This window comes from Strix uralensis, chromosome 2 (assembly GCF_047716275.1).
Source record: "Strix uralensis isolate ZFMK-TIS-50842 chromosome 2, bStrUra1, whole genome shotgun sequence".
Taxonomy (NCBI): domain Eukaryota; kingdom Metazoa; phylum Chordata; class Aves; order Strigiformes; family Strigidae; genus Strix; species Strix uralensis.
This window is the reverse complement of record NC_133973.1, coordinates 39,039,136-39,051,422: the sequence shown is the minus strand read 5'-3', so window position 1 is coordinate 39,051,422 and position 12,287 is coordinate 39,039,136. Positions and strand designations below refer to the sequence as shown.

The 12,287-nt window shown below is 46.0% G+C and overlaps 1 protein-coding gene across 3 annotated transcripts in view; it reads right to left on the bottom strand.

The window, feature by feature from the left end:
* The window catches only part of PDXK (pyridoxal kinase), a 53,707-nt gene extending 51,455 nt beyond the window's left edge, over positions 1-2,252 (bottom strand). Inside the window, exon 1 of one of the 3 annotated variants that reach the window (XM_074858447.1) lies at positions 2,089-2,252. In XM_074858447.1, the coding sequence (XP_074714548.1) occupies positions 2,089-2,181 (93 nt within the window). In that variant the 5' untranslated portion in view covers positions 2,182-2,252. The remainder of the gene's footprint in view (positions 1-2,088) is intronic. The other 2 variants (XM_074858448.1, XM_074858446.1) reach the window with 2 other exon arrangements.
* Between the last annotated feature and the right edge of the window lie 10,035 nt (positions 2,253-12,287).

Below are 12,287 nucleotides of genomic sequence, written 5' to 3'. Positions count from 1 at the left end.
TTCTGTCAGGATTTCATCCCATCAGACCTCACATGCACACACACAAGCCTGTCTACAAACATCTTGCCCTGCAGACTCAATATTGATGAGCTCAGGAGGAAGCCTCATTTAACCATTACTGGTTCAGAAGACCAAAATAAAAAACAGAATCGGAAATAACATAAAGCATGCCAGATTTGCACCCATCCTCAAGACTAGTATCAGGTTTCATTTTTATCTATATATAAAAACAATAAAGAGACTCAGGTTTGTAATTCCTTTCCTTGTTCCAAGAAGACATAAAGAAGGAAAGTTTCACTTGGTGGCAACTTGCTACATCTGATATTCTAGCAAAACCAGAGTTTAAATAACTTTCCAGCAAGCACAGCCTATGTAGGATTTTCAAGTGCAGCCTGTAGTGATAGGAGTTCAGTTGTTCCCCAACTAACTTCTTTCCCCCCACCTCAGCAACTTCTTGTTACGAGGAACATTATAGAATGTGAGTATGATAGCTTCTTAAACAGAACCCAGATACAAGATCAACAGGACTTTTTAACTACAGAGGTATTTTATAGCGTCATAGTCAAGGAACTAAAGACACAGGAACCAATTTATCAAGTCATACAAGACACCCATACAGAGGCTCATATGCCCCAGAAAGGCTGAGTTACAAAAGAGTAAAGAGAACCTTTCACACAAAATTGTAATGAAGACAACAGTTTAAGAGACTGGAGATTTCTGGAGTAAGTACTACTGTGTGCCCTTCGGGGGCACAATTTAGAGATCATTCTGTTAGGAAAGGAGGGACAGCTGGCCTGCAGATCATGACAGCCTTTCCAGCATGGGTCTCCACATACACAGATTTTTCCACAAGACATAGATTTCTTATGTACATCACCCTTCACCATATACTAATTTTCAAGAGACTTGGTTACATTATAATTGGATGGTGATAAGGGGCTGTGATGTTAGCTTGTTGCCCGCCTGGTCTCGAGTGCATCATTTATCAGAGTATACCATCTCTCCTGTCTAGTCAAGTGAGATTACACCATCGTTTGTTAAGGATGAACCAAGACAACCAATGTCACAACACACTATGTTCTGGCAATGAGATTCTTCGACAGCAAGCTTTGTACAGCCACATGTGTGTCAAGGAACACAGGGCTCTTGATGGTAAGGCCACAGATTATCCCCTTACAATACAGACACTTCACAAGAGAGAACAGCGAGATGTACAAAGGCTGGCTCCAAAGCACACCAATGTTTTCCCAATGTCAGCTAAACCTTAACAAGCAACTCTGAAGTCAGCACATGACAGCCACGAAGGCCAAGATCCAATTATACCCTCAAGCCCCAGGCCCTGTAAGCTAGCTTCTCCGGCCCAGCCTTCTACAGCCTTATACCCTACTTACAGCTTCCCCCACATCCTCAGAAACCGAGGGGTGGGGCGTTTACCCAGTCCCAGCCGGAGGACTGGAGGGGCTTAGCTTTGCACCAGCACAAGCCCAAGGCCACCGGTGCGCCCAGCCCAGCCCAGCGCGCCCTCCCCACCGCGGGACGGCCACGGCCACGCCGTGTACGCGGGTCCACAGCGGCGGTGCTACGCTCGAGCAGGAGCGCCCGCCCGATGCCGGAGCACATGCCTCGGCGACAGCCGCAGCCGCCCGCAGAGCACCCGAACACGAAGCCGAGCAAACCCACCCAGAAGCACTCCCAGCTCCCCCCCTCCTTTTTTTCCAAGCCCGCTCGCCGTACCACAGCCTCAAGCTGGCAGCGAGACTCAATAACGCTGGCGGGAGCCGCGGGCCGGGCCGTGCAGCGCGGAGCCGGCGGGAGGCGCAGCCGCACCGGCCGCGGGGTGCGCGGAGACTCGGGACGGTCCCTGTCCCCCGGCTCCCCCCGGCCCCATCGCCAGCCCCGCGCTCCGGCCCTTGAGAGGCTGCTCCGGGCCGTCCCCTGACCTTACCCCCACTTGGCAGGAGGCGCCGGCCGGAGCCCGCCGGGCAGCCCTGTCCGCCACAGCACCTGCCCGCCCGGCGCCCCTCGCCGCCCCGCAGAGGAGGAGCGGCGGGGCGAGCGGCGGCGGAGGGCCCGCCCGCGCCTGCTCACCTGCAGGGGAAAGGTGGCCGCCTTATTGCCCACGTAGCCGCGGACGACGTGGCTCTGGATGGAGAGCACCCGGCACTCGCGCTCCGGCTCCATGGCTGCGCCGCCCGCCCGCGCCGGGCCGAGGTGGCGGTGCTGGCGGCAGGAGCTGGAGGGGCGGGGGGGGCGGAGCGCGGAAGGCGTCACGCGCTCGCCCTCCCCTCCTGTCACACACGCCCCCCGCGGGAGCGCGCGGGCCCGCTGCCGCCCGTCAGGCGATCGGCGCGGACACCTAATGGCCGCCTCCGCCCGCGCAGCCCAGGGGGCAGGCGGCGGCAGCCGGCGCGGCGGGGGGGGCCGGGGGGGGGCGCGCGCCCACCGGCGGCACCTAACGGTTCCCCACCGCCGCCGCCCCCCCGGGCGCTCTCACTGTGGGTCTCGCCGCCGCGCTTCCGCCCCGCCGTCACGCCGCACGCGCCGCTCCCGCCGGGGGCCGTTGCTGTCACCGGCGTCACCCCGCGCGCGCCCGGCGAACCCCTCGTGCCGCCGACCGGGCCGGGCTGCCACGTCCCGCCCCATCCCGGCGGCGGGCGGGGTGCCGCCGCCGCCCCTCGCCCACCCCCTTCGCAGCGGGAAGGCCGTGCCCCTCACCCCGCTACCGCTACGACCGCCGGCACCCACTGAGGTCCTGCCCCGGCTCCCCACACCCCTCCCCGGCACCGGTCCCGCGGGTGCCACGGCCGCCCTGTAGGTGCCTGTGCTGCCGCGCCACGGGCCCCGCGTCCCGTCCCAAACACCGCGCGGGGCACCCGCAGCCCCCACGCATGTGGAGCCGCCTTGGGCCGGCCCCGCACGTCACACCGGCCACCGCCGCTGCCTCTCTGCTGACCGAGCACCGCCCTCGCCTCAGGTGTTGAAGTGAGTGCGATTGTGTGTTATTGACACAAGGAAAAAAACCCCTCCGGAGGGCTGCCAGAGAGCAAAAGAAGATGTGTTGGCTGGCAAGTGCTACAATACATCAAGACTCTGCTGAGAGAGGACTTCATAACGTGCTGGGGAATTTCACCCTCCTCTGGCCATTTGTCATTATTGACCGTCACAGGTTCAGCCAAAGATCCCTTCACAACAAAAAATCACGCCCCATGCTTCTTGTTCTCCTTAGTGGATAGCTTTAAATTGACTCTCGAAATAGCATGATTACTTCCCAGCACCACGAAAACATATTTTCCTCATTGTAGGTAATCTGTTGGAAAATGAGGGAACATACTGTTCTCTTTTCTGTCGTCACTCCAGAAGCAAAACTTAGGGCTTGTTCTAGGCTGGCCTTGCTACTAACACTTTCTCCATCACCTATAAATGTAGGTATTTTCTTGAACTGTAGAAATTGGTGCATCTCCTTGGAGTATAGATAGGGGCAGAACAATGAATGATCTGCACCATGTATCCTGGGAATGATCTCGGAGGTGATCTCAGGGGGAGGGTGGCAGGGTAAGCCAGAAGAATTAGAGCAGAGGTGTATATTGGGATGTGATCTTCCTCAGTTTCTGGTCACCCATCTCCATTCTTCACCTCCAGACTTCTTGCCTGCTTTCCTCCACTGAGTCACTCGCCACATCCCTCAACCTGCAGGGTCTCAAGTCCTAATTTTCTTCTTCTCACCATCTTAGTATTCTTAGATCCAAAGCTGCTTGCCACATCCGTTACTTCTTTCATATTCCTCAATCTCTGACTTCTTGCACCAGTCTTCCCTCTTATTTTTCCTCTGACTTGAGCTATTGTTTCCCTCCCCAATAACTCCATCATCTATCCCCAGCAATTCCTTCCTTCCTTCCTTCCTTCCTTCCTTCCTTCCTTCCTTCCTTCCTTCCTTCCTTCCTTCCTTCCTTCCTTCCTTCCTTCCTTCCTTCCTTCCTTCCTTCCTTCCTTCCTTCCTTCCTTCCTTCCCACCTGCCTCTCTTTTACTTTCTCTCTTTCTCCCTTTTTCTCTTTCTTTCTTCCTTCCTCTCTTTCTTCCTTCCTCTCTTTCTTCTTTCCATATTTCTCAAGTTCATATCCTTGACTATCTAGTCTCAGTTTCCAGTGATCACTCTTAACCTAGTGTCATTTTGTCTCACCTTCCTCTCCTGCTTCAAACTCCTCAACCCTTTCCCACTCGCACTCTCCCCACTGACACACGTCTTGCTCTGGTCCAAATCAGCGAACCTGACTGAGGTTGCCATTTTCTGAACTCGTAAGGGAGCAAGGCTCCCTGCTCTCACTTGCAGTGCTAAGACCAGACAGGATACAGTCTGGACTGGCAGCTGCAGGTCAAATCTACTTTAAAGAAGACAAAACTTTAGAGAATTTAAAGCACTAGCAAATCTTAATAAAGCATAGACAATGACTTTTTTTTTCCCCCTCACAAAGGCTAACAGGACTGGGTTACACTTGGGGCTGCTTTTCATAAGTTGAACGAAATGCACATTCTTGACATGGAAGCATTGTCTCCCCCCAAATAAGAAATGCAGGGTTCCAAGGCGTAAGATGTCATCATCTTTTAAAAGAGAGGTTGCCAAAATACAGGGGGAGATATTCTGTATCTTCTGCAAGACTGATTTCCAGATATGACTTGGTTTGTTCTAGCTAATATTCTTTCCCCTCTGTCCTCTCTCACCCCAAAATGAACCTGAGACAGAAATTTTCTCTGAAACACTCAAGCCTTAGCAAACCTATAAACTCATAAAAGTAAGGTTTCACATGGAAAAGGCTAGGCAATCAAAGAGAAGTTTCCAGCCCTGTTTATGTTTGACACTCATCGTAATAAACGAGTACAGCACGCACACACTATAAAGAAAAACGTATACATGCAGTAAGGCATATACCACATACAAGTGCCACTCCTGTGATGCACATCTAAAGGGCACAGTCTCTTCTGTATTATGTACCTGTAGGAGATACACACTGCAAGCAGTTAACATGAAACCTACTTACAACTTGTTCATTCAGCCTGAAGTCCAACCACTGTTTTTCATTTAATGGCAGTCGCTGCATGTGTCCTGTGCTTTTCAAGGGAGTGGCTACTGCGTATTATTTGGAACAGAAGGCATCTGTGCCTCCATTTAGCTGTTCCTAAAGCTTCCACAAACACAATGCAACAAATTCTGAAGTGTTTTTCCATGTCTCTTGGTACACTGAAGAATAACGTTTCTTTGGCCTTACTCTAGCTTGGAGAGCAATTGTTGGAATACGAATGTTCTCCTTTTTCCTCCTTTTCCTCCCTTCCCCAGCAATGCTTAATGCTCCACTTTGACCTTGTAAGCATATGATACGTACATACTGGCATATGTTTCTTTTGGGAATGACTCAAGAAGATCTATCTTGTGGGTTCCACAGCATTGTCAGGTGAGACCGGGCCTCTATTGAGACAGTTGTGCAGTGACATTAATGGTTTGTCCCTGTACTGCCTACGCCAACTGTATTTTTCCCTTCCTGATAATGATATACTGTCCGAAGAAGATGCCAGGAAGTGTTCTGGCATTTACAGCTGTTCTTTCTAAAAACTGCCCAAGCACGTCTGAAGTTCTCATCGGAGCAAGTTCCTCCCCCGAGAAGGAAAGCACACCTCATATGTTTATTAATGCCTGTCCTTAAGTTTTGTACAGCAGCTACTCCTGCACCTACCAGACCACAGAGGTAAAGCAAGGAATAGGTTCAAGGAAGTCTCACATTGCAGAGGACAGCTGATACAAGACTGCTTGTACAGCTGAGCGAGGAAACTACAGCATGGGTAGCAATGCTGATGCCCTTTGCAGGAAGGCAGGGAGGGTGCAAATGCAGAGCTCTGCTTTCCTCAGCGGCTGCTGGCAGTGAAAGAGTATTTGTTACAGGGGAACACATGCTGTTTCTCCAAGCAAGTGGAGAAATCCATTCTATGAGGATTGCTACCTTCTTCCTAATATTCTGAAAGGTCCAACAAAGGCAAGTACTCTAGCAGTCTATGCTTACCCCAGAGGAACATCTGAAGCCTCCCTTTATACTCTAAGCTGTAAAAATTGAAGTCTTTTTCATGGATTAAGGAGTAGAACAACCAAAAGTAAGCAAAGGGGTGACTCAATGGTATCAACCCTCAATATTTTTCAAAATATGGAGGAACCTGTATGTCTGTACACTAAAAAAGTTGCCACAAGCAGAACAAAGACCAGAAAACAATTCTCCTTCCCTTCCAGAAAGCAGCTCATCTAAATGTGAGCACCCAGTTTCTGAGTGGTGTCTTTTTGCAGACTTTGCCCTATTTATTCTTTAAGTCAGGCCCCTTCCTCGTAAAAAAGAATGTGTGTCAGACAAAAGAGTGAAGCTAGACTTCAACTCCATAGTCATTATACATTCTTCTATGTTATCCTTCTTAAGCCTATTCTGTTTGAAAAAAAAAATTAACTACCAGGTAGTCCTCCAAATCTGGGGGTCACTAGGACTATTCAAAGAGCAAATTACCATTCAATGTGTGACAAGGGGCTTCATTAGGAAAAAAGAAAAAGGCAGCCCAGATTAGACCAGATGTAGGCAACAGAGAAGCTGTCCTACAGCTGCTGCTGTAGTACTACTGGGATGATACATTCTCAAGCTCCTGACCTTGTCACTGGACTGTGCATGGAGTATATGGTTTATTTTTTGAGGTAACCTCAAACCAGTTCATGGTCAGAGCAGAATACTTTTTGGAAATCATGAAGTTTGAGTAGAAGATTATCATAATTTTATCAAGAGAGAGGATAGTCAGAAAGACCACAGTTTATCAACAACTGGCAACACTTCTTCCACAAATATTCCTTGTTCCTCCTATGCTCTCCTTCTACAACTCCCCTAAATCCTTCTCACATCTCCCTCATGCCTCTGCTCAGCCTGTCTGTGCACCAGAAAGCAATACACCTCGTGACAGACCTGAGGCAATAATACACATGACAAGTTGGCCAGCCAGCAATCCAGGAAGATACACATCTTTACCTACCTTCTCTTTGCTCCTGGGTGGACAGGCTGCTGCCTTCCTAGATCTGTGTTGTTACCCTTTGGAATTCCAGCTCACTATGCATGAAGAAATAGTGAGGTTACAGGGAATAACAAGCTTAATGTGGGTCAACAATGTCACAATATTTCAATAAAGGTATTTACCTTTTGGACTGTATAAACAACAATATAGTCTGCAAGACATATGAAGTAATCCTTGCAACATATTCAGCACTGGTAGGGTTTCTGGTGGAGTAGTGCCAAATTTTTGGAATGACATTTCATGAAAAAACAAAGCAAGAGGCCATAAGAACGATCCAAGGCTCAGGACACACGGCCTAGGAGGAAATGGTTTCTTTAGCTTAATGAAAACCCAACTCTAATAGCAGCCTATGAATACATATAACACAGAGCTATGAAGGAGCAGAAGGGAATGAACCAATGTCCATAATGGTGAGCTTACTCCATTATGCAAAGGATTATGAAAAGCACAAGAATAGGTTGCTTTGGTAGATTAATGAGTTTTTATCTTCAGTTCATTTTTCGTAACTAGTGGAAGAAATATTTTTATAAATAGTGATAGCTATATTTAAATTTGCACTGGAATGGGGGGACAGACTATGTTAACTACCAGGGTCTCCTGAAGTCTAGATTTTCTACATAAGCACAACAGAAAAGATATGGGGCTGCCAAGAATACAACACACACAGCTTGATAAAAGATGCATAGACAAAGGGTTTTAAATCAGATTTTGTAAATGGTGTATGGATTCTCTAAATCATCATAGGCAGTGACAGAAAATAAAAGTCAAGGTTATGTAAAAGTCATATCGGTAGCCTTTCATTTTCTCACTAAGTCTTCAAGGGAGCAGAATTGGACCAGCACAGAGTAGTAATTGTGCACTTCCCGGTCAGACCATCTGTATTTAAGATACTGATCTTTGCTGGTCAGTTGACTGTTTGCTAAAACAGATTATAAAGTACCAATTTATGTTTGTAATAGTAATAATAAAGTATTAGCAGCATTTGATGTAGGAGGGGAGTGTTATTCTTGTTTCAGACCAAATTTTCACTTGGCCTGTATCAAAATGATTAACTTTGTCTGGAATAGTCAATAAAGGCAGAGAAGGAGCCATTTTCTCAGCAAAAGAAAGCAGATTACTGAAAACTGATCTTGCCATCAAAGCTGTTCTGTGTGGGGGAATTAGAAAGGCCATTCTAAACCCTTTGACAAGCAGGGGGGGCTGCTGTCTCTAGTACAAAAAGAGCACCCGTCAGTGCTGTTTCTCCAAAGCCTAGCATGAAATAGAACTGCAAACTAGCAAGGTTGACGTGCTCTCAGCTTTGGTGAAAAAACAGCCTGCAGAAAAATTGTTGGACTTAAATCCATATTGACTTCACTAGTGATTATAATGCAGAGAACAGTACTCATAGATGCCTGAACTTCTTTAAACAGAATTGAGAGGACAGTCCTTATAACAGGCAGTAAATAATCAAAGTGGTACATGTAATTCTGTACTCCAGATCCAATTATGCAAAGTGCTGGGTGCTCCTTTCTCTTATGGCCTTTGAAACTTGCAGAACAAGGACCTATACAATCTTTTCCAGTCCCCTGGGTACGCTGGCATTGCAACCATTTAAAAAAAAAAGTCATTTTATATATTAAGAGTTGACATGATCGGAAGTGTAACACTGGGCTATCCATTCTCTTACACCTCTGACTCAAACCTGTTCTCTATCACTGACTGGCTGGAGCTCCATATATTCTGGGCATTTTTGCAAAATGGGGCCTCAGGGAGGAGGTCATGCAACATATCAGCCTCCAAATGTCAGGCCCAGTCTTGCAATCCTTATGTCAATTGTTTTACTGAAGTGAATGGAACTGCTCCTATGAAAAACACGCAAGGGGCTGGTGTCAAGCTGAGAGAGAGGCCAGCAATAATAAAGTTATTTTTAAAATGCTGTATCACTGTGACAAGTTGTCACAGCTGAACAGCACTGTATAGCCTGACATTCTCGGTCCTCATTTTCTGCAGAAACCTAAAAATATTCCTCTTTTTTAAACGGTGCAAGACCCCTCTACTGTGAAATTCTAAGCTAAAACACCCCTTATATTGGTACAATTCCCAGTAACTGTACACAAATATTTTGGTTTCAGTGTCCATTTAGCAAAATGGTTGAAGTTAATGAAAAGTAAGCAGAAGGCCTCCTTTGGTTGGCAAAGAGAGCTACAGTGCCTAGGATCAACTTGCAGTTTTGTCCTGAACGCTCACGCTTAACGCCCTCATGATACAGTCCTATTGTGCTTAGTATATACTACCTAATGTTGGCCAAAAGTAATTCATTATTATCAGGAGTTTAATCCCAGCTACCCCTTTTGTCCTCAAACAACCATTCACCCTCATTAAAGAGAGCAGAGTAAGTGCACATACCTCTTGGCCGACCAATGTATTTCTAGCAGCAGACTGAAACCTGGCTCTGACAAGCAAAGAGGTAGCAGATGCAAGCAGTTATGAAGTACAGTACAACATAGCATGCAGTCATGAGAGCAGCTTTAGAGAAACGCATACAAATGCATTTTGCTTTTGCTTCATTTTTAAGGTGTTTGGGGGGAAAGAGGGAAGAAATCAGTGTTACTTCATTGCTTTTAATATGTTGATTTCACAGACACTTCTGTACCTAGTTTTTAATATATAACCTTGAAAACTGTTTGATACAGATTTTGGATCAGAAATGCCACACTATGTATATTTGCTTTATAAGACATGGTAACAGCTGGAAAAGAACAAGGCCTGTCCTGGCTGTGGGAATAAACCTCTCAGTCATGAACTGCATCCCTCAGCAGTTTGTCCTCTGTGTGTCTTGCATCACACGCTGTCGTCTTGCAGTCATGAGTCACTTGCTTCAGCTCCCACTGCTCAGGGATATCAGCTTGGCAAAGCTACACAGCTTATTCCCCGGGGAAATGTGCACACAAAGCAGTGGGAAGTCAGGCCGCTGCTGTGCTGGAAACAGAACAGATTTGCATTTGAGTTCAAGCTGCAGGGAGTACACGCTAAGTTGACTAATACCGCATCTATTTCTAGTCCCGTTACCTGGGTAATGGTAATTTTGTTTTGTTCTTTTCCTTCAGTGGTTACAAAAAGATTTTCTACCTTAAATTAACCTTTAAAAATCTGAATGAAATAAAGTAAATTCAGAAACAAACTACATAATCTTTCCAGTTAGTGTCATTTCACTAATGAGCAAAATAGTGATAATAAAGGACAGATTTCAGGAGTCTGAGAAATGTTTATTCCGTTCCAGGCTGGAAATTCCTTTCTAATTTGTTCTTGCCTTTGTCTGTGTTATTAGGGGACAATTCTCCCCACTATTGTAGCTTTAACCGTTGTGACTAGTAGCAATCACTAAGAAGGTCTCCTGTTTTTTCCTTCTTTGTACAAAAATATAATGGTAGGATGAAATTAGCAGACATTAGTGGGACCAGGATTTCATACCAAACTTTGAAACTTCCATCAGGAGTTTCAGTGATCCTAGGTTAGCTAGATTTAGGATTTACTAGTACATTATTGGTTTAGCACCTATAGGTATCTAAAAAAAAAAAAAAAAGAAAAGCCTAACTCCCCCACCACTCTTCCAGAACTGCAATTCTGGCAGTTCTGGAGCCAGAAGTAACAAAAATTCAGAGGAACATTAATCATTAGCTTCCATTCTTGAAACATGAATAATGAACAATTCTTTTCTAGAACCCAGCTTAAGATCCTCTCAGCAAATAGCAGCAATTCAAACTCTAAAAACTCTACCAAAAGTAGAAGGCATAAAATGAGAATCTAAAACTACAGACCATTAGCATAACATGAGCAGTGCAATTGTGTGCAAGCCACAGAATCTGGAGTTGGGCTTCTGGAAAGGGAGGGCGAGAAAACAGAACACTGTTTTGGACTCATTTCAGTCTCTCATCTAAGTGAAAGCAAGATGCTTTCATACGAGGCTATTTCATATGAGGACCTTTCATCTTCCTAAATTTGGTATTCTGGGATTGAAGGAGAGAAGAGAGAAATTTTTACATAAAAATTACCAACACAACATAGTGAAAAACATCCAGCAAGACACCAGGAGGTTTGATAGCAAAGATTTTTCTCCAGGACAACTAACAACCTCTATAATTAAATAAGTTACACTGATACAGAAAAGATATGAAGATTACATCAGATAAATGGGCAAAAACTAGAAGTTGCCATCTGGTCCTGGCAGATACGTGAGCTGCCTATCATTATCAGCAGCAATGGTAGGTTTCTTGGCCAGTTAACATCATTGTCCACAGTTGGTTAGAAATAATCAGCAAAAACGTCTGTATCATATGCAAGCCCTAAACATGCCAGTGGTCAACTGCAAAATCCTGTTACTGGCATTACAATGCAGTGCAATACTTCCTACTCTTGGCAAGCAACCGTGTTGGAGTTCAGGCCCTCAATGGCCAGTTTTGCAGCTTGTGAACATCAAACAGCGATTTCTTCCCCTCTTGCCACAAAGGGCTCCTGAGTGGATTTCTAAGGAAGAAACGCTGGGCACCCTCTGCTCTCTGTCAGTCTATTTGAAGGCACTGCAGACCCCATGAATGATTCCTGTTCTTCCTTTCAAAGGGATTAATGGCAGGGAAAGACTTGAAGGCTTTCTTTTCAGAAACAAAATTACTCCGTGGCAATACTCTGCAGAGACAAGTACACATTATTGGATTATACAAGTGTTTACAGTTTCAGCCTTCATTTTATAGCAGATGTCTCCCAGATGTTTAACACAGTGGTAAAGTCTATGAAAACATGGGTCAAGACTGGTATGAGATCAGCTTCCTAATCTGTGTGTGGAATTCACTTCCCTGGAGACCCTAACTCTTGGCACTTTAACGCTTTTCACTAATCTGTCTCAGAGAGGTAGGATTTAATCAGGGATTCTCTCCACATCCCCACTACTTTGTAAAGAGCAAAATTTCCTCACAGGGAACTATTTTAGTATTGTATTATCCTCCTCTGAGCAAGATCACAGAGAAGGGGCCAGGTTGGAGCCCAAACAAGACTTCATTAAACTAAAGCTTTCAACAACAGGAGGAAATTCTAAGAAATTGCACACCCAGAAATCTTTTTGGACTTTGGGGAGAAAGTCTGGCTTTTTTGTCATTAAGATCTTGAACTCCAGTTTCAGTCTTTTTCCCTTAGGTTTTAATTCTTTGTCTTTCTGACTTTGTATGCA